We start from the raw sequence: 22,698 nt of genomic DNA, 5'->3' as shown, positions 1-22,698 counted from the left end.
ACTAATTGACCTGATGAACAACATAAGAGATATCAGGTTGAGTAGTGGTCAAGTAGATAAGACTCCCAACCAGGCGCCGATAGAGAGTAGGATCATCCAGAAGGTCCCCTTCATCTTTCTTGTATTTGACATTTACCTCCATAGGAGTATCAACAGAAGAAGTGTCCTCTAAACCAGCCAAAGTGATAAGGTCTTGAATATACTTATGCTGGTTCACGAAAATACCACTAGCCCGATGATGAAATTCCAATCCTAAGAAGTATGTGAGTTATCTAAGATCTTTCATATGGAAAGTTGTATGTAACAACTGTTGAAGCTTAGTAATCAAACTATAGTCAGTGCCAGTAATGATAATATCATCCACATAAACCAAGAGAATGACTATACCCGACGCAGACATGTGGAAGAAGATGTAAGAATCATATTGACTTTAGGTAAAGCTAAAGGAAAGAATTGTACTGCGAAACTTCTCAAACCAAGCCCGGGACGCCTGCTTGAGCCCATACAAAGAACGTTTTACCTTACAAACATCATGAGGAGAAGAATTAGTCATACCAGAGGGAAGCTTCATGTAAATCTCTTCTTGGAGATCATCAGGAAGAAAAACATTCTTCACATCCATCTGATGTAGTTGCCATGATTGTGAAGCGGCAATAGCTAAGATGGTTCAAATAGTGGTCATTTTGGCAACAGGAGCAAATGTCTCCTCATAATCAACCTCATATTCCTGCTTGTTACCCAAAGCTAAGAGGCAAGCTTTGTACCAATCCAAAGAGCCATCAGAACGAAGTTTTACAGAGAAAACTCATTTACTCCCAATAGCTTTTACTGTAAGAGGACAAGGAACAATATCCCAAGTATGATTCTCCTCAAGTGCTTGAAGTTCTGCTTGCATTGCATTTTGCCAACACTCATGTTCCATGACCTGTTTGTAGTAAGAGGGAATAGAAATAGTGGATAAAGTAGCAACAAGAGAGACAGGAGAAAAGAATCCATACCAATCAGGGGGTCGAGAAAGACGAGTAGACCGACAAAAAGTGGTGGAAGCAGAAGCAAGATCAGGCGCTGGGTTAAAATTGGAAGGAGGCACAGAGGAAGTGGAATTGGACTCATGTCGACTACGTCTTTCATACACAAAACCAGGTTTGAACATTTCCACAATTGTTGGAGATTCAGAAAAACTAGGCAGAAGAGATACAGATGCAAATGGCAGCTCAACATGAGATGGGAAGAAATATTGATTTTCAAAGAAAATTACATTCCGGGAAACTCGTATACGACGAGCATGGGGATCATAACAAACATAACCCTTGTGAGAGATAGCATAACCAAGAAAAGCACACTTAACAGATTGGGCAATAAGTTTATGTCATTCATGAGTAGGTAGATGCACAAAACAAACACAACCAAATGTACGAATATCAGAATATAAAGGAGAATGACCAAACAACTTAGAGAAAGGAGAAACATGATTTAACATAGGAGAGGGTAAGCGATTGATCAAATGAACTGCAGTAGAAAGTGCTTCACACCAAAAACAAGGAGGAACTGATGAGTCAAGTAAAAGAGTTCTTACCATATCAAGAAGGTGGCAATTTTTCCTCTCAGTAACACCATTTTGTTGTGGTGTCGAAGGACAAGAACACTGAGAGATGATCCTTTTGCTTTGAAGAAAGTCCTAAAACTCATTAGACATGTATTCTCCGCCAAAATCAGAGCGCAAGACCTTGATGCTGGCAGAGAATTGAGTCTCAATAAGTGCAAGAAATCGCTTAAAGACTGAAAAAACTTTAGCCTTAGCCCGGAGGAAGTAAACCCAAGTAAAGCGACTAAAGTCATCAATGAAAGTAACAAAGTACTTGTAATGTGCATGAGAAATAATAGGTGCAATCCCCCAAACATCACTATGTATAATATCAAAACATTGTGAGGCATGAGATGCGAAATGAGGAAAAGGTAGAACTTTATTTTTGCCAAGTTTGCATGATGTACAATCGAAAGAAAGATCAAGAGAAGAACATGTTTTAATTCCCAATAATCCAGAATTAAACAAAGTATGAAGTACATCAGAGTTTGGGTGGCCAAGACGTCTATGCCACATCTTATGTCCAGAACCAACAACATTACATGCAAAGGAAAGTAAAGGAAAACTAAGAATAATAGTGGAAGGAGAAACATGAAGAGGAAAGAGTCATCCCACTTTAGGCCTCTTTGCGATCATCTTCCCGGACACTTGATCATGCACAACACAACCAGAATGGGAGAAATTTACATTACAATTATTATCAACCAATTGACCAACAAAAAAAAGATTTGTGGAGAGGTCAGAAAACACAAAAACATCAGTTAATGAAGAGGAAAGATCACCAACAGCACTGATAGGCAAAGAACTGCCATCAGTAGTGTTAATTTTTGGATTTCCATCATAATTTCTGACATTGGAAAGAGAAAGAACAATATTCGTCATATGGTTAGAAGCTCCAGAGTCAAAATACCATGGCTTAAAAGAAATCGTATGATTACCTGAGAGCCTAAAAGCAGAAAAAACATAAATGATCATTTGTTGTACCATTTCGGGTTTGCTAAGGCTGTAGGAGCAGGAATAGGAACAATTAAAGAGGCAACAGGCAATGCAGTAGAACTAGAGGCACCAATGGAGGCATGATAAGCAGTACCCTGCTTCCTTTCAGGCCGAATGGGACAAGCAGAGATGATATGACCTTCTTTCTTGCAATAGTTACAAAACTTCTTAGGACAATCCGAGCAATGTGACCAAAATCTTTACAACTAAAGCACTGGACAACCCGCATATCTCGACCCTTATTCCGCCCCTGTGCTGCATAAGCTATAGAAACAGGTGCACTAACATTAACCCGATGTTCCATGGTAGCTTAAGTTACGATACGCTGCTCCTTACGCAAAAGTTCACTCAAGCAGGCATCCAGAGATGGTACAGAATGATGATTCATCATATTAGACCTTGCAATTTCAAAGTCGGGTCGTAGCTTCATCAAGAATTGATCTCGCTTGCTAGTTTCATGCACTACTTGGACAGTAGAGAGAGCTGCAGTAGGAACATTAGCATAAACAATGTCGGAATAATCAGTACAAAGAGTTTGAAAACCATAAAAATATTCCTCAATTGAGAGACTTCCTTGTGTAAAATTAGTTATCTCATACTCCAATTATCTAATGACATGATGCAATCGAGAAACAAAGGAAATAGCCCACCAGAAAATTGGAACAAAAACGGCCAAGAACTAGGTCGCGATGAACCCGATCAACACTGTTTTCGATGCGAAGCGTTTGATTGGTAGAAGATCACGAACTCCACTTAGAAGGTGCCCAAACCTTGCTCTGATACCATGTCAAAATACTCAAAAACTCCATAGAAACCGAGAACTCTGAGAACTCTAATTAGTTTATTGTATTCTGCATCCATCTATATACATACATATATATATATATATATACACGAAGTCTAAATTCCTAAATTGTATATGGTAAATTAACAAATACATAGTAAGTTAATCTGTCAATCTTTTTCTATATGTACAGCCAATTTGATTCCTAACTTGTATATAGTAACATTAACATTTCCTATATGTACAACCAATTTCATTCCTAATTTGTATATGGTAACATTAACATAAAGACCATTTATAACAAAAATGTAGCTATAGCATTTGACATTACCCTTTGGGCTTTTTTTTTCTTCATTTTTCATTTTTCCTTTTTTGTTTTTTCAATCGAACCACCTTCCCAACAGTGTAGTAATATGAAACCACTCACTTCAAGTTGAAAACTGAACCAAAAGAGAGAAACGAGGCACAAATGCAGTAACAATGAAACAATTACAATTACAATGAAACATCTACATTCCATTACAAAAAATGACAAGTAGGATTCTCCCAATTTTGCAGTTCACCCAAGCTTCAAACTCTCTAAAAAAAACCAATCACAATGCTTAGAAAATAAGAGGCAAATCCCAGTATATGGATTTGAGGAAACTTGAGGGAGAACCCATCAAACAACACAAGCTTGGCTTCAATCTCAGCTTCCAGAAACCAACTCCTACCTTGAAATTTTCAATCTTTCAGCAGGAATATGAAGTCCCACCCCCAGAAGTTCCTGAGGATTCAGCAACATCCTCTACTCTCACATTTGCAGGGAATTCTTCAATCTGCTTCCCCCTGTCTCCTGACCCATCCACAGCCCTGTTCAGTCTCTTCAGCCAAATGTCATAGTCCACTGGGTATGGGGTGCCACAGAGGCTGTCCACATAGTCAGCAAATGCCTTCAGGAGAGCTGAAACCTCACCAAGCTGCTGCTGGATCGAGCGCTTGGTCCAGCATCTCTGCCTCCATTGCAGTGCAGATTCAATGGAGTCCTGCTGCTGCATTGTTCCACCACAAACAAAGTAGAGGAGGTAGACGAGGCTCTCAGCATCAGATGCTGGGCAAAGCTTACCATGCTGAAGTGCATGAGAAGACGAGAACTGCAAGTTCATCGCTGGGCTATCTCTGTCTTCAAGAACTGCACGGCCCCATGAGACTGGAACGTAGAAGAAACTGCTTCTTGCACCTTGTGTGTCTAAAACACGGATGATGTTCTCAGGACAGATATCCCCATGCTGAATAGATGCCATTTTTGCACTTCTCAGAGCAGCTAGGCAGTCTCTGCAGCAGCGGATTGCATCCTCGCTTGAAAATGGGCCATCCCGAGCAACTATAGATGAAAGGGGCTCTCCAATTGGAGTTGTCACAAGTATTGGGGTTCCACACCAGGGATGATCACATCGCCCACCTGGGCTCTGCTTTTTACAAGGACCAGAATGCAAGATTCTGCCAGAGGCAATTATTTCTGGCAAATATTTGCTTGAAATTCCCTGCTGCTTCAAGATGTTTAGTACTTTGGTTTGCCTTTGTACCTGGTACCAGAGACTCATATCTTCCCAGGATGGCTCCAGTCGAGATGGATGAGCACCCACATATAAAGTCAACAACTCTGTTGGGTATTCTAGAGAAACAGCACTGTAGGACAAGCAGTTCCCTCCTACAAGAGACTCCTGAATCTGGAAACTTTTCTGCCCCTGCCGCTGATCATCCAATAGCAATATCTCACCCTGCTTAAGCTTCAAACGCGATGCTTGCTTTCTGAAAGATGGACTTTCATTGTCGTCCAGTTCAACTATTTCTCCTTGTTGATGGCTGGCCTGTTCGAAAGAGACTAGCATGTTCTCATTCTCAATGAGGCGGCATTCTATCCTCCGTTTTTGAAGACGGAGGCCATGATCTGAGGCAAGGGAGGCAATCGACTTTCTTGGTGGTCCATTCCACTGGACAATGGAGTAGAATGTTGCCAAAAGCAGTTGCAGAGTTCCTTGGTCCCCCCAATTTGCATTGCCTAGCTTGTTCCATATTCTGTCCACAGGGGAAACACTGACTTCAGCATGAAGTTTGATCCATTCTGCCACAGACTGGTATGGGTTAGTAGTATTAAGTTCAAGTTTGCTAAGGTTGCCCCCAAATTTCACCACCCCGCCAAATTTAGAATCAACAACTAGAAGAAAAACGGAATCACTGTTAACCAAACTGTACTTGCTCAAACACCTAGAAAGAAGAATATGAAAACCATAAAACAGGGCTTCACAGATTGTGTTAGAAGAAAATCCCAACTCATTTCCCACCATTGTATCTGGTTTAAATAATGCAAACTCCACCACCTGATCCCAGTGAATTTGTAGATCTCTCCCAGTTTTTGATATCAAAGCTGCACCACAAAGCCCTCCGAGCCTTCCCCTCGATATTGCTTTTTCTACAGAATAGAACTTGGATCCAGGATGACGGGGACAAGCTACAAAGAATGGCAATGGTCCATTTTTATGCCAGAATGTACGCCACAAACCATCCATCATGGCATGGAGGAAGTCTTCTAGAGCAAGATACTCATCTTCTTTCAGATCATCAGAAGTACAAGGTGAACAAGGCATACGGAAAAGTTGCTGAAATAAGACACCCTCCAATGCAAAATCAAGCTTGCGCAATTCATCAATTGAAAAGGGAGACCTAAAAGACTGCTCCCTACTGTTAGAATCTGCACTAGAATTTTCAACAACCCAGTCTTCAAGACTTTGTGTAAATAATTCAAGGTCGACAAGTCTACGTGCATAGTCCTTTAAGCCCTTGAACACTCTTTTTGAAGAAGGAACAAACTTGCTTGAAGCTGAAATGCTAGACATTCCATGAGAGGAGGTACCTGCATCCCATGTCATTCCAAATGATAAATCATTATGATTAGTGATATGTAAAAAGGAAAAAGAACAAATTAAATGTGGCACCTTGAAATAAGACATTACATCTATGATAACTGGTCTCTAACTTCACTCAATGTATCCATGTCAACATGGCATGACATGAATGTGGGTGAAAGATCCTTATTTAATTCTCCTAACTTGTTGAATTACATTAAAGAAAAACGAAGTTTGCTACAAAGTGAACTTTTATATGAATATTTTAAGGATAAGAAACAAAAGATATGGATAAAAGGAAAAAAAAAATAGTGAGTTCTTAGCAAAGATATATTTTCTTTTGATTTTTTACTTCTTTTTTTTTTCTCCTTATTATGTTATGTCTAAGTGTCTATACACGTTATTGAGATCCTTTTTGGCCAAGTCCCCATATCCTAAAATTTGTAGGAGTGGAGGGTTAGACACCTAGACACAAATCCTTAACCGATATTCACACCCAAAACCCATGCAGCATAACATCACATAAGTTAAAAACATTTTTGGTAATTGGCAAGTAGGCCAAAGAATCAATAGTAACAGATTATCATCTGCTTGAGCAGTTTAACCAATTTCTAAATTCCTTTCGTATCACATTGTCATTAATTAGAGTGTATTGGAATGATCAAGATTTCTATTCTCATTGAGAATGCAATTGTTTCCTGACGTCCACTCCAACAGATTCTTGTCAAGAGGGCAGAGCCAAATATGCCACCAGATGGCATTAGGTTTTTCCTGACTGAAATCAGATCAATGTGGAGATAGTCAGGGCAGATTCCAAATTTGAAAAGGCTCCTTCATAAAGTGGAAGGTATTTGCTGAAGTTAACCCTTGCAATAGGTTGACTTGTTTTTCTGTCAGAGATGTCCAAAAATCATGCTCAATTTAAAGGTATTTGTTTATAGTGAAGCTCTCTTAAGTTTCAGTTTCTACATGTAGTTTTCTTTTCTGCTTTCCAAGTTTTTCTAATGCCCAGATTGCTAGAAAGCCTGCATACGGTTTGGCACTGGCTGTTTTTTTCTCATGCTCATTGTAAGGGTCAGTTGCTTCTATACTTGGCAATTTCGTTGGATGTTTGAACATAACTTGGCACAGAAAATGCAAGAAAATTATCCAATACATGTCTTTCTTGTGAATGGTAGTCTTGTTTTGAGAACTTGGAAAACGAACAGGATCTTGTGCCAAGCAGTTGATTTATTGCTTAGGAAGACTACTATGGCATACTCCAGAGGCCATTGGGTTCCCCTTTCTCCTGAAAGATATGGTGGGCAGTTGATTGTAGGGCCAGTGAATCTCGTGAGTGTTCTCCTTGGGGTAGAGATGATGATACAGCAGATAAGTTTTGGTTATCAGATGTAAATCTGCTAGGGAAATAAGGGCTTATGCATTTCTGAGGCTGACGATATTAATGCAATAAGTGTGCATTATTTGAGTATGGTGTGGAGGATACCACAGTTTTCTCAAAGATGATTTTTTTTTTTTTTTTTTGATAGGCAAACACAATTCATTAAAGAGGCAAAAAACCTCAGCGTATACAGGACGTATACAAAGCAGCACAAGCCAAAACAAGCAAAAAGACCAAAAAACAAACCATCCCTCATCTGGAGGCAAACCACTCCAGGAAATCTAAAAGGGAATGCGGCTGCTCTTCCATGTACAATTTAGCCCAACCCCAAATATTACAAACAAAAGAATATTTGAACCTTTGAATAACTAAGACCCCCCCCCCCTAAAGGCTAATCTATTCCTTTCCTTCCAAACCATCCAAAATATGAATAATGGAATGGAATTCCAGAATTTTTTCTTTTTTTTCCCCACAAAAGAACCCCCCCAACTATATAAAACCTCCTTTACAGTATAAGGAAACACCCACTTGACCCCAACTAAGCCCAACACCAAGTCCCAAAGGACTCTAGCCACTGTACAATGAATAAGTAAATGATCCACACTTTCCTCTTCACAAGCACACAAAAAACACCTATTCGGGAGCTGCCACCCTCTTTTTTGGATCCTATCAAGAGTCATGATCTTCCCCCAAGTAGCTTCCCATGCGAAAAACATGATTTTAGTTGGAACTCTTCCCACCCAAATCTTATTCTTCGGAAAATTGACAGCCCTAGCCCTATCCAACCAGCTGTACGCATCCTTCACTCTAAACTGCCCACTTCCCCCTCCCTTCCAAACAACTGAGTCCTCCTCCCGAGTAATCCTAACTCCTTTCAATGTTTGAAGCAACTCACCTATCAACTCCACCTCCCAATCATTGAAATCCCTATTAAAACACAAATTCCAACCTCCTTCCCCTACATTCTGGTCATACATGTCTTCAACCTTTGCATTTCTATTGGCTGCCAAACTGTAGAGATGCGAGAATCTTTGGGCCAGCGCTGCATCCCCGCACCACACATCAGTCCAGAAGCTGATTCTGTTACCTTTCCCAACCTTGAACTCCATTTTGTCCCAGCACCATCCAGCTTCCTTTAAAATTTCCTTCCACACCCCCACACCACATGCACCCACAGCACCATCCAGTTTTCTCAAAGATGATGTTATCGCTCTGTTGCAGAAGGCTTCCTCAGCATCATCTGTTAGTGTAGATACCCATTCCTACACAGGCTACCTAACAATAGGCATGGTTTTGAACATGTACAAATTTGCATTTAGTTTTATGATTGATTCCATTTCTCCAGGAACCAAACTTTAGACTAGAGCCAATGCTAGAAATTTTATGTATCACACCTATAAACTCCCACGAATCAATTCTGGTAGGGCTTTAGCTCAAGCTAGCTTGATATACACCATTGGCTCATGAACTAACAACTTAAGCTTTTCGGTGAATTGGTAACTTAACATGGTATCGAAACCTAATTTTGTCCAAACTAAAAGTTCAATACTTTCCAATCAGGAGCTTTTCTCATTACATGTTGGTGAAAAATGTGTTTGAAAATGATTTTAGTTTGTAGGATATAACATGCAAATGTAGTACGGTAAGGTCTGCTTCCTTGACATGGTAATCGCAAAATGTAGAGAATAGAAAAGATCATATAGAATGCATTAGTAAGATTCTAAGAACATTGAATGCCATAGAGGGAAGAGAACATATACAGACCAGATCTAGATTTTCTGAAACTTCCATCCAAACTATGCCCAGGTGACGAATCCAAATCATTTGGTTGAAAGCCTGGGTCACATTGATTGTCAAATTTTGATGCTTTAGCATAATAAAAATTCAAGTGTCCCATTAGCAAAGTACTTAAAGTACCGAAATTCATCAACAAACCAAATCAAGAAACACAATAACAATCAAATTAAAAAAGAGAAAACATCTAAAAAAGAATTGATGAGCAAGGAAGATATAAGAGCACAGTTGAATGACATAACAAAAAATTGGGTATTTGCTCCTTCTGAAAAGGTATATGTGCACCCCACACAAGAAGGTAATTCATCTAAAAGCACACAAAAAACAGGCAGAAAATTGTGATTAGTTTCTTGCATGTGGAAGAAAATATTGGCAAGGTAAGACACCAAATTCAGAATGTTCAATGTTTCCATACCATAACAATATCTTTTGAAATTCAGTTTTCATGAACATTCAAATACAGCACCCTCTTTTTCCAAATGAAAATCATGCAATCATCAAATTAACTTTCAGAACCACTAAATTTGGAAGGGACAAAAATGAACTTCCATTCAGAAAGTCCAGCATTTAGAACTGCGAAAAAAATGTGTGACCTATAAGTATTTTCAGCACCATGTACTCCTTGAACAAACTTAATCTCATAAAATAAAGCAAGTTGATTCCATTTCCACAGAATGAGAACTATTATTTATTTCATATCATTGAGAGATCCACTTGCAAAATGATTTTTACTTCATATTGTATAAACATGAATTTAGAATGACATGAAAGGTCAAAGGCTTCGTTCAAAAAAGAGAAAATAAATTGTCACAGAGAAGGCATATGGAGACATTGAATGGCAGATGAATGCTAACCAGATTTAGATGACTTCCTGAAACTTCCATCCAAACTTTGCCCTGGGGATGAGTCCAAATCACTTTGTTGAAAACCTGAATCAAACTAGTATGAGTTGTGTGCAAATCATATTCCAAGGTAATCTATAAAATTGATGCTTTGTAACTGAAAAGGGGGAAAGAAGTTAAAATAAAAAAATATATAAATAAATAAAAACACACAATTTTAAAGTGCACGCATATCAAACTAAAAAGTCATCAAAAAGGAGAAACCACCCACCAGACAGAAGGTAAGAAAGAATAAAGAAGATTAACATTCTTGATTTCTCTGCTCCAATCATGTGGCTCTTGATAATTGATAATATCACAACCATCCAAAAGTTGCTGAAATCATATTCCAGCACCAAGACTATGAATATCTAACAGTGATCAGGAATAAATTTGACCAGTGCTAAGAAAAGCAGATGACACCCCAACTCTCAAATTTGAAATTTTAAGTCCATCATATATATCATAGAAAACAACAAGCCCAATGCAAGCCCATTGTTGTTTAAGAATCTACAGCAGAGCACTTCAAAAGAGAGTTGCAAGGCCCAAGGGCAGATTAACCTTAATTAAAAGGATAATGGCTAGATTGCCAACCTAATTCATGTTCTTATTTATGATTCCATGTAAAAAGCAGAAAAGCGTTAGGGAAACCTGTTTCAAGGAGGCAAATGAGAAGAATTCAAACTCACTAGGTGGGATGAAGATGATGTACAAGATGGATAAGGATGGTAATTTGGGTCTAAGGTGTCTGGATTTCTTTAAGGGTGCCTTTGGGAAAGTGATTAAGGAGATGTAAAATTGAAATTGTCTCAAACAGACATGATGACAATTGTTTCTTGGCTAGCAAAGGGTAGGAAAGGGCCACGGAAATGCAACCAGTGAATATGGAGAATAGCATAAATTTCATTAAAGTGGGCTTTACTTTTTCATTGAAGTCTAGATTAGCAAACTAGAAGGCCAACAGGCTTGGCAAGAGAGAAGCCTCATCTTTTCCCTGAGAACAACAAACCTTGTTTTCTCAAAAGCAGTGTATAGGATGGTCTCTGTTCCTTTATATCATATTTTACATTGTTTCTTTTCTCATTCTTCTCACTGCTTCTACTTTGAAAGATCCTTCTTCATAAATTCTTCTCTTATAGGCATAATTTTATTTCTTCAAAAAGAAAAGGATAGGAAATTGAAAGAAGTGTAAAGGAATGTGATTGGTGTTGGGTAAGATGAGAGAAGAAAGGTGGATGATGAGGACGGTGAGAGGTCCTCACTTGTCAAGGCTATGCAAAGGTAGAGAAGGAAATTTGTCATGACTGTCTCAGCTCATGTCCTTGTGATTAGCAATGGAATAAGAGCGAGGTTTTAGATGGACATTTGATATGTGAGGGTGACTTTAAAGAATATTTTCCTAGATGTTTTCCATTTCAAGCAACAATGAGACATAGGTAGTAGAGTATTTGTGAAGGGAGAAGGTGGAATCACTTAGGAATTGTCTCATTAGATCCTGTCAGGATTGGGGTTGGAGTGCATTCATGCTTTGCTTGAGAAAAAATGACAGTTAGTGGTGGAAACACAATGGACATCATATGGAAGCTTTGGAATAGGGATGGTACATTCTTGCTCAAAACTTGAATTGTTGCACTGTTGTACTATAATGCCCATTCCAAGGTGTCGTTCTCTGTATTCACTGCTACTTAGGAAAGAACTTTGACAATTGTTAATTTTGTTCTTAGAGACGAGATGCTTACTAATTGATATGAATTGTATAAGAGAGTAGAGTAGCAGGTACAAAGGTCAATACAAGTGGAAAATTTTCAAGAATTTCTGAAGGTTTAGCATGAGCACTATGAAAGGCAAGGTAAAAGGGAGGTGCTGAGGGCAGCCCGTTCATGTTTGACCACCTTGAAGGAGCCAACTAGGATGACCTTTGGAGGGATGAGATGGGTGTTTTGAGTATTGATCTTTATCCTGAAGACCTTATATTACTGGAGTTCACCTTACCCAACTGGAAAGGCTCTTTTGGTTGATTTTCTTTTATTTAACATGTTCGTTACGGCAGTTTAGCATCATTTTAGTAAATTCTTTCTCATCAAGTAAAAAAGGCTACCTTAAGGAAAAATTTAGGCTCTACCTCTAAGCCATTCATGACATACATGACCAAGTTCAAATAAAGAGAAGGCCAATCAACAACTTTTACCACCCGAGCAAGAGCTCCACAACATTAGATTATGTTTTAGTAAAAAATTAAGATTCATAACAGTCCCCCACTCTAATCCCTCTACTACTCTAAAACCCAAATGAAGAATTTGTATTCGTATTTGTCTCTACCAATTGATTACAATGCCTCATTACAAGGTAGCTGCATTATTGTACATTCCACATAGATATACAGTTGTATGCTTCAAATTCAGACTTTAAACAGCATTCAACCTCTAAAATACACCCATTGCTACCATTACCTCTACAAATTCCGGGATACACAAACACCCACACTAATTCAACCATGTTTTGAGCAAAACTGATTGTTTCCATGAATCATAACCACAAGAACATCAAACCCTATCAGTAAACAACCAATGTAGTGCAATTTGCTTCAACATGTTCAGTGCCATACACGAGAAAATGTCAAAGCATTAACAATAATTCATGAAAAACAAAAGTTACCCAATTTCATTGCTGCGAGAACGGAGAATATGAAACCGGAAAGAACACCAGATTGTGAGAACTTGACAGAGAGATCTGTGGAGATTCTTCGATTTCAAAGCCTAGAAGTAGCAGCAGCTGCAGCATTCTTTAATTTCAAAGCCAATTTTGGCAATGTGACAACAAATGAGGATGGCCAAACCCATGTAGAGCCACAAGAAAAGGGCAAATGTGGGACATGATTCAAAGGATAAGATAAGAAATGAGGGCGGAAGAAAGATTATGAAAAGCCTCCTAAAATGCAAAAAGCCAAGAAACAAACAATGGTAATCTGATACATAAGCACTTTCTCGAGGGTCTCATTGCCGCAAAGATGGCAAATGTGGGACAGAAAGGAAGAGATAAACAGATGAGAGAAAACAAGAGATCTTCAAAAGCCTTCAAAATAGAAAAAACCCCATTTTCCTGATTCTGCAACTAGGGTTTTGCTGCCACAAGCAGGGGGCAAATGTGGGACAAAATTGAAGGGCAAAGAAATAGCACAAAATAAAGATCTTCAAAAGCCTTTCAAATGGCAAAAACCCAACAAACCCACATTGCTAAACTGATACACAAACACTTCCTCTGACTTCACAACTGGGTTTTGTTGCTGCAGCTCCTCCTAAAGAACTTACTCTGTCGAAATACATAATAGAATAGAACAGAATGAAATTAAGATAAAATAAAAAGCATATATGTACATATATTTATGTATATGCTGAAGACCACTTCAATGGCACAAACCCAACTGGAAGAAGATATTGCTCAACTGGGTTTATCACCTTTGATGATTTTAGAAGGAGGGTTCTGCTCATAATCACTGCTGCATAGCTGAGAGAGGAGAAATTGATGCCTTTTTTGACAGGAAAAAAAGGCCAATATATAGGATATAAGAGGGAGGATCGAGAAGAGAAGAAAAAAAAAAAGGGGGAGAAAAAGGCAAAGAGTCAGTATAATAATGAAGAATTATTAGGAGAAATAGTGATAATAATAGCAATAAAAGCTGAAAGCAGCACCCAAGTCTACATCTGTGTTCATGCCGCCCACCTGGCCCCACTGAAACTGATGCCACCTTCATTCTCCTTACACTTTCCACCCCCCATTTCCATGCGTCTTCTGCACGCGCCTAAAATAAAGTTACTCGTCCTTGGACTGTTTTGAAAATCTTGTTTAAAAAATAAAAATAGTTTTCTACCTATTGCAATTAATATATAAGGAGCAAAATAAAAAACAACTACCACCCGAAGATTATAGGAATCATTTTTAGAACGTGTTTGATAATAATTTTAGAAGTTATTTCTAATATTTCTAGTACTTAAAAATTTGTATCTATCAAATGCTAAAAACACTCCCTAAAATTATTATCAAACGCACTCTTAGTATTTTTAACACTTAAAAAATTTTATCTTTCAAGAATTAGAAATGCTAAAAATATTTTCAAAAATTACTACTAAACGAACTTTTAATAATATTAAGATGTCCCTCGGTTGATGTTGCTACCCTCCTATTTACCATGTCTCAACCATTTAAACATATTTACTACTTGATCAAAAAATAAATTATTAGCTCGATCCAAATTATAAAAATAAATAAATTACTCGATCGAATTGACTTATATATCTTTTTTTAGAACTCGTATATTAGAGTTGAAATAGGACATATACTTGAAAATAACCTCTCCATTGTCATGCTTAAATGATACATTATTTATAAAAAGAAAAAATTATCAATTAATTTTTAATAAAATCATCTGAAAATTTGTGTACTAAATACCCTAACCTAAAATGATTTGTTAGTCCTTGGATGAATATACTTTTTAAGGACTTTAAGCCTATATAAATAATTTTAAGATAAAAAATAAATAAATAATTTATTACTTTATGAATTCATATAATTATAAATACATTATTGAATTACTAACTGTACACCCCAAAATTTGCTCTAAGTTTATTTTTATATTAATTTTGACTCAAATTTATCCTTAAAATTCAAACTCAATTACATTTAAATGTTTTAACCCGCTTACACCTTTTTAATTTTTAATTTTTATTTACTTATTTATATTTTATATTTTTGTACTTAATTTGTAAAGACATGTCTTTTCTAAATAAAGAATATAAACTTTTCTTTTTTTTTTTATTTTTCTTATTAAAATAAGTGACAACTTCAATTTAAAAAAAATAATAAAATTTTTATAAATAAAAAATGAGTTTCACCATGCGAGTAGGATGCTAGTGAAAAACACAGGCCACACTAACACTATTTGTTAAGATCATTAATTTGTTAACATCATGAATTTATATTTTTCATCCATATTTAATCACATCTATTTATTCAATCAAAGTTGTGAATTATTGTAGATTTTTATGTATATTAATTTTATAACATCTAATGAAAAAAGAAAAGTGGATGGTACGCGCCATCATGGAGAGTGGCCTTTGTAGAGTTGGTAGCATTTAATGTTTTCATTTTTGGATAAATGTATGTAGTCGTAGGCCACTCTTTGGTATAAATAAAATCAACCATTTTTGGAGTATAACTGTCCACCTAATTAATGTGCATAATTGAGATACTGATTTTAGATAATATAACAAGTAAAAATAAAATAAAAATAAATTATGAGGAATCTTTCTAAATTTTAAACATTTTCTAAACAAAAATATTTTTTTATAGTGTAACAAATTAATCAACAAAAATTCCAAAAAATTAATAAAAATCATAGATTTTATTTAAAATTTATCAAAGAAATTCAAAAAACATTTTTAAAGTAAAAAATCTTAATAATTTTTTAAAAATTTAGAAATTTTTTTGCTATAGATATTTTTCAAAAAAGTTAATAATTTTACTAATAATTTTTTGTTAAAATTTTGAAATAAATGAATATAAATTTTTTATTTAAAAGTTATCTATAACATAGTGATATAAATATAGCACCATTATTAAACTTAGAAAATCAGTTGTAAATTAATACCATTTGATTAAATTTAAACATCTAAATATTTATAAAAAAAAAAACTCAAAGTCTAAATATTTAGAAAATATCAAAATAGAATCCAACTTAAACCCACCGAAAAAATATTTAATAAAATATCAAATACAAAATTATAAAAATTAATTTTATTAGAATTATAAGATTAATTTTACTAATATTAAATAAATAAAAAAGACAAAAAAAAAATCATAAAATCCATTTAGTATCCATTACTTTTTATCTTTTTTATAGCTTTAGTAGCTGGATGGATATGCATAGAAGAATATTAGTTCAAATAAGACCAAACTTTAGTAATTTTTAAGTACTAACTCTGATTATTATTTCTTAAAAATAATTAATCTAAAAATTAAGATTAGCAACCCCTGGAGCATGCTCACATAACCCAACAAAAACTATAAACAAATTAGTTGAATTAAACCTTCAGCAGAATATTTTATATACATTGAAGTAAAAAGTGATGAGTTGATTATAATATCGTTTGGTAGCTGGGAAAAGGACAGAAAATCCAAAGGCATGTAGGCTCACCTAAAATTGACCTTATCATATTGGAGTTGTATTTTTCTTTATGTGCATGCTCAATCAATTGTTTCATTCCTTGGCATGAGAATGAGACTTGTGAATGCCGCCTAACTCAATCATTAGCCCCAACTCTTGATTTCTTTATTTGGAGCATGTATGATTTTTGATTGGTTTTCACTTTTTCTTAGTTTTGTTGCTTGTATTTTTTTTTGTTTTATCACATGGTTGGCAACCTAAGTATTTTGTATTAAAATTAATTGGCATTTAATAAGATGGATTCTAAGATTTACAACTAATCGTACAAAGCAGGTGGACTAGATCAAGTTTTTCCACAAACCCAAACCTAACTCAAATTATAAAATAAAATAAAAAATTAATTCAAACCAATCAAATCCGATCTCGGATTTGATGTACTTAATTCAAGTCTAATCTAATCTCATTTCTCAAAGTTCAAATTAAATTTGACTTAAACGTTAATTAGAAAAAAAAATATGTTGGAATTCAAAGTTATTTTTTTTAAAATAGATCATTTTTAAAGAATGATAAAATTGATTAGCATGTGCATTTATTTTTCGAGTAAAAAAATGGTTGCATCTAATTAGTATAAATTCATTAAAAAAAATATTGTATAGAATATTTTCTATTTTCTATTATTTTAATATTAGATTATATATATATATATAGAATAAGAAAAGTTATTAAAAATATTCTCATAAATATTCCTTAGGTCATGAAAATGTTATGAAAAATGATGTAAAAGAACAATTTCATCATTCTTTTGGAGCTAATGAATGTAAAAGAACTTAGGCAATATGTGCTTAATTTTACCACTCTTAATACAACATTCTTTAATATGTGCAATGCATAAGACATTATCTTCATATAACTTGGTAGCATTATGTCTTATGGAGGGTAGTTCACATGTTTCCATTATTTTCTTGATTGATCTCCATGATGTTGTACCATACATACCTCATTTGAAATCGAGCTCTTTAAGGGTCTGAAAAATAGTTAGCATCTATATATCCTAACAATTGAGATTCATATAACTTGGTAGCATTACATCTTATGGAGGGTAGTTCACATGTTTCCATTATTTTCTTGTTTGATCTCCATGATGTTGTTATACCACCATAGATAAATACATACCCCATTTGAAATCTAGCTTTGTAGGGGTCTGAAAAATAGTTAGCATCTACATCTCCAAACAATTGAGATTATGATCCTTTCAAATAAAATAGACCCATATCATCGTGGTACATGTTTGATTCTATTCCAATGTCTCTAAGTTGATGCAAAACTATATTTCGCAAGTAAGTTAACAAGGAATATAATATTTAATCATGTATAATTTACAAGATACATTAGTGCATCAATAACACTAAGATATAGTATTTCTGGACCAAGTAGTCCTTTATTATCTTCTTTGGGACAAAAGAGGTCCTTTTTTCACTTCAAGTGAATGAACTATTATCGAAGAACTTAATGGATGTGATTTATCCATATGAAAGTGCTTCAAGAGTTTTTTTGTATACGTTGACTAATAAACTAACATTTTATTTGAAAAGTAGTTGATTTGTAGGTCAAAGCAATTTATTTTCCATGATCTTTCATTTCAAATTTACTTTTCAAATAGTCAACTTTTCTTATAATCTCTTTAAGAGTTTCAACAAAATTCAAATATTTCACATATACTATAATAATTGCAAATATTTCACATAATAAATATACATAAGCAAATAAGGTAATACACATATACTTCCCGTTTCAAATATTCATTAAGGTGATTGTACCACATGCCTTTAAATTGCTTAATCGATATAAGGATCTTTGTAACTTCATTAGTATATGCTATAATGTTTTGAATTTGTTGCTTTAGGCATTTGAAATCTTTCATGGATGTTCATATATATGTCATTATCTAAAGATCCGTATAAATATGCAATAACGACATCCATGATATACATATTCAATCCTTCTGAAATTGCTAAACAAATTAGATATTTAAATGTAATCGTGTCTATTATAAGAGAATATGTTTCCTCATAGTCAATACTAGGTCTCTGCAAGAAACCTTGAACTATGAGTCACACTTTATATCTCATGATTTCATTTTTCTCATTACGCTTTCTTATAAATACCCATTTATATCCAGTAAGCTTGACAACTTTAGGCGTCTAGACTACATGTCCAAATATTTCTCATTTTTCCAATAAGTCTAATTTTGTTAGGATATATTCTTTCCATTTTGGCCAATATTTTCTATGGTGGCATTCTTCCATAGTTTCTAGTTCGGGATCCTCATCATTTCTTATAATGTCAATGACCACTTGGAAAGAAAATATTATTAGGATTAAGCCTCTAAAAATAAGACATGATATAATAAAGTTAGACTTAATTATTTTCTTAGTATCCCTTTGGTGTATTGGCATTGATTTGAGTATTTAGTTAATGTCTCTTACATTGTACATGACTTGGGTGCATTGCAAGTTGCACAAAAGATACAAGTTATAAGTTCCTTGTAAGTAGATAAGTTATCCACAATTGGTTCATAGATTTGGGCAATCCAGTAGAGACTCTAGCGCCACCTTCTATATACGTTTCTAAAAGTTTACGTGTATATATATATAATTTTGGTTTTTTTTTTTATTGGCCCCTACAAAGGATTGATTTCTTCATATATACCCTTGTTCTTGCTTATTAACTCATGTAAAAGATACGGTTTTTTTTTCCTCTCTCTCACGTGTGGTGTGTTGTAGTGGAGATATGCTCCAAAATATAAATAATTAAGTTTAAATGTTTTTTCTTTTCAAAATTTAAAAGTGTTATAGTGGTATATCTATGGGTTAATTTTATTTGGACCTTTGAGATTTTATAAAAGTCTACTTAACTACTATTTATTTTAAATTTCGTCTAACCCTATGAATTTATTTCATCTATAAGATTTATTTTTTAATGATATTTTAGATAAATAAAAATTATATAAATATGTTTAATCATTTTCTATAAAATAAATTTTATTTTCTAATAAATAATTTTTATAAATTTAAAATAAATGATAAATAAATGTATTTATATAAAATCTAAAAAAATATCAATAAAATGATCTCATATAACCGATGAAATTAACCTCTATAAGGTCAAACATTCAAATATTATAAAATTGATCAATTTTTTAAAATATACGACCATAAATATTATTATTAAGATAACATGGTGATGACATAATAATCATTATTAGAGTTTGTTTACAAGCAATGGTGATGACATAATAATCATTATCAGAGTTTGTTTACGAACAATTCTTATTAACTGATTTTAATCTATACCGTTTTTGTTACTAATGTTTTTATTAAAAAATACTTTCAAGAATAATCAATATATCATTTGAAAATAAACATTGCAAGTGATTGTCTAATAATTATTTTAAATAATTTTTAGATTTTTAAATATAAATCTCCAAAATTTGTTGCATTTAAAAAAAACGTTTTCAAATATTAACAATCACTTTCTAATATTTTGAAAATCACTTTTAAATAGAGTCTGAGGGTGTTCGGTAAAACTTAAAACTTATTACTTAATAACTTAAATTGACTTTAAGTTAAATTATGCTGAAGTGGGTGTTTGGTAAATTATATTTATGAAGAAATCATCTCTTTGAATGAGAAGATGATTTTCGAGTAGCCATAGCAATCCATTCATTTGATGTCTCACCAAGCATTGCATCTTGGTGATTCACCTCAGCACAAACCATGGCGTAGGCAATCTGCAAATTTGAAAGTGGTATTGTAGCAAGAAAAGAACCATAGACTCCATCCAAATGAGAGTCAAGACTGGCCAAGAAAACATACACACATTGAGAGTTAACCTTTGTGGCATATTTTTCAATATCATCTGCATACTCCATAGTGAAATGTTCAATAGCATACTATTCTTGCCATAATTTTTGTAGCTTGCCAAAATATGAAATTACAAAACCATCATTTTAATGAATAGAAATTACCTCATGATATAACTAATAAGCCGTAGATGCATTTAGACTAATAGAATAAGCTTATTTTGTCGTTTCCCAAATTTCCTTGGTTGTAGATAAGCAGAGGAAAAAAAGATTCGATATCCTTCATCATGGCATCAAGAAACCGAGTCTTGACCAAGCAATTTCCATCCTCTTAAGCTTCATATTCTTCAAAACTTATGTCTTTTAGAGAAACCTTAGCACTAGAAATATAACCCCATCACTTTCTATCCTTGATTTTATTTTGAGCATCCAAGGACCATTAAATGTATTAGTACCATCAAGTTTTTCTGTAGTAATTAGTGAGGACATTTTTTGCATATGAATGGTAAGCACAACAACAAGATCAACTTTTGCTTTCTTTGTTAAAGATTCTAGATTGCTATTTTTTGTATCACTCATTATGATATAAACAAGACGATGAGTAAAAACAAAGCAATAAAAAATACAATCTGTAGCAGAACTATATGATCAGAAGAAAAGAGAAAAACCTAAACATGAAATTGTTGGGATTGAATCCCTAAAAGCAAGACATGAAGTAACAAAGTTAGACTTAACTATCCCTTTGTTATTATTTTGATGTATTGATATTGATTTGAGCATTCAGTCCATGTCTTTGACATTGTACATGACTTGAGTGCATTAGAAATTGCATAGAAAATATAAGTCATGGGTTCCTTATAAGTAGATAAGTTGTCCATAGTTGGTTCATAGATTTGGGCAATCCAAAAGAAACTATAGTGCATCACCTCTCAATTGGAGGGATGACTTGTCTTAGCCGTCGGAATAGGTTTCCCATGGTGAGTGCACTAGTGTATGTGATGCACAATGGATCGGACTTACAGTAAATCATGATGCAAGGATATTGATTGTCATGATTCATCAAGCTACTATGCTTCATGGACTCTCAACCTTGAAAGGATATTAAGTTTGTGCCAAAATAAATAGGAAGCTTTGACCTTTGGGTGAGACCCTAAAGTAGTCAAATATCCCTATGGATTAGGTCACTATTGATGAAAGCTGGTGGCAATAGGTATTCTCAATATAGTTACCAGATATCTCATGGGATTAAGACAGTATATCCCCTTGGGTAATCCAAAGGACATGTGATTATGAAATCTATGGTGACAATAATTCATTTAGTGGAATTTAACATATGTTCCTTGGAGTTAGAGTATGTCAATTGATCATATAATAAGTCAAATATGTAATTCAAGGATTTGAGAGGTAATCTTGATAAGTGATAACACTACCTTGTTAGATTACGAACACCAGTTCATGGGGAGTCTGCATGCAGTGGATAGGAGGTCACAAACCCTAATACTTACTGTCTCGTTGTTATTTACGTAAGATACTAGAGTTCAGTTGATTCTCTATAGTGAAATGTTGAATCACCTTCAGAATTGGATTCTAAGGGAACCAATATTCTTATGGGTCCTAGTGGTCTTTGCTTTGAGCTCATATATCTTGTTAGCATGGATTATGAGGGTCAAATTAGCTCTAGGTTCACTTTTGTGCATAAGGGTATTTTGGTGATTATGTAAGGTTGCACAAAGGTAAGTGAGTGAGGTTTCTGGATTAGGCTAATTGATTAATTAGTGGGCCTTATTGAGTTAGTTAATCAATTATGACCCATTTTAAGCTAGATTAATTGACCCAAGCCCATGTGAACTCAAGTCACTTAAGCTTAGTTAGGATCCCTATAAATACCCCATAAGGATTAAGGTTTCCATAACTTTTGTCTTCCACCATCCATCTAGAGAGAAAGAGAGTCATAGCCTTCATTCTCATTCCTCCCCACTAGAACTTTGTCAAGAGCAAGGTTGAGTAATTGGGTGAAAGATTGTGGGTTTACGAGACTTCCAATAACTTCAATGTCATTTTCAACACTTGGAATTAAGGTTTGGGAACATCCAAACCTAAAGTTTAGTACTTTAATCCTAAAAAATAATTTTTTTTAAAAATTGGTATTACTTCTGTTGCTTAGATCTAAGATGCCTACAGAAACCATGTTTTCTAATGATTTCTATTGAGAGACCCAAAGGGATATATATAGAGGAAACTTTACATATGCATGAGATTTCCCACAATTTTAGGAACCCTGATATAGGAAATAATAGTTGCACAATCTCTTATGATAATATTCATATTAGACTAACCATAATTACAAAATATGGACTTATTCCAACATTT

General features: G+C 34.5%; 2 protein-coding genes across 4 annotated transcripts; both read right to left on the bottom strand.

Moving 5' to 3' along the window:
* Position 1: 1 nt before the first annotated feature.
* On the bottom strand, positions 2–622 carry LOC117919250 (uncharacterized mitochondrial protein AtMg00810-like). Its single transcript, XM_034836384.1, has 2 exons — positions 460–622; positions 2–252 (listed from the first exon to the last, which is right to left on the bottom strand). Exons 1-2 carry the CDS (start codon positions 620–622, stop codon positions 2–4), a joined length of 414 nt encoding a protein of 137 aa, XP_034692275.1.
* A 3,152-nt stretch (positions 623–3,774) lies between these two features.
* Positions 3,775–13,916, bottom strand: LOC117918612. 3 transcript variants are annotated; one of them, XM_034835384.1, is made up of 5 exons: positions 13,762–13,915; positions 12,962–13,615; positions 10,280–10,354; positions 9,396–9,467; positions 3,775–6,258 (listed from the first exon to the last, which is right to left on the bottom strand). In XM_034835384.1, exons 2-5 carry the CDS (start codon positions 12,969–12,971, stop codon positions 4,097–4,099), a joined length of 2,319 nt encoding a protein of 772 aa, XP_034691275.1. In that variant the 5' UTR covers positions 12,972–13,615; positions 13,762–13,915; the 3' UTR covers positions 3,775–4,096. The 3 variants fall into 3 exon arrangements, with proteins under 3 accessions (XP_034691275.1, XP_034691274.1, XP_034691276.1); XM_034835383.1 differs by having other exon boundaries at positions 12,962–13,915; XM_034835385.1 differs by lacking the exon at positions 9,396–9,467 and having other exon boundaries at positions 12,962–13,916.
* Between the last annotated feature and the right edge of the window lie 8,782 nt (positions 13,917–22,698).

This window comes from Vitis riparia, chromosome 7 (genome assembly GCF_004353265.1).
Source record: "Vitis riparia cultivar Riparia Gloire de Montpellier isolate 1030 chromosome 7, EGFV_Vit.rip_1.0, whole genome shotgun sequence".
NCBI classification, from domain to species: Eukaryota; Viridiplantae; Streptophyta; class Magnoliopsida; order Vitales; family Vitaceae; genus Vitis; species Vitis riparia.
The sequence above is the reverse complement of the archived record's forward strand: the minus strand, read 5'-3'. Positions and strand labels throughout refer to the sequence as shown.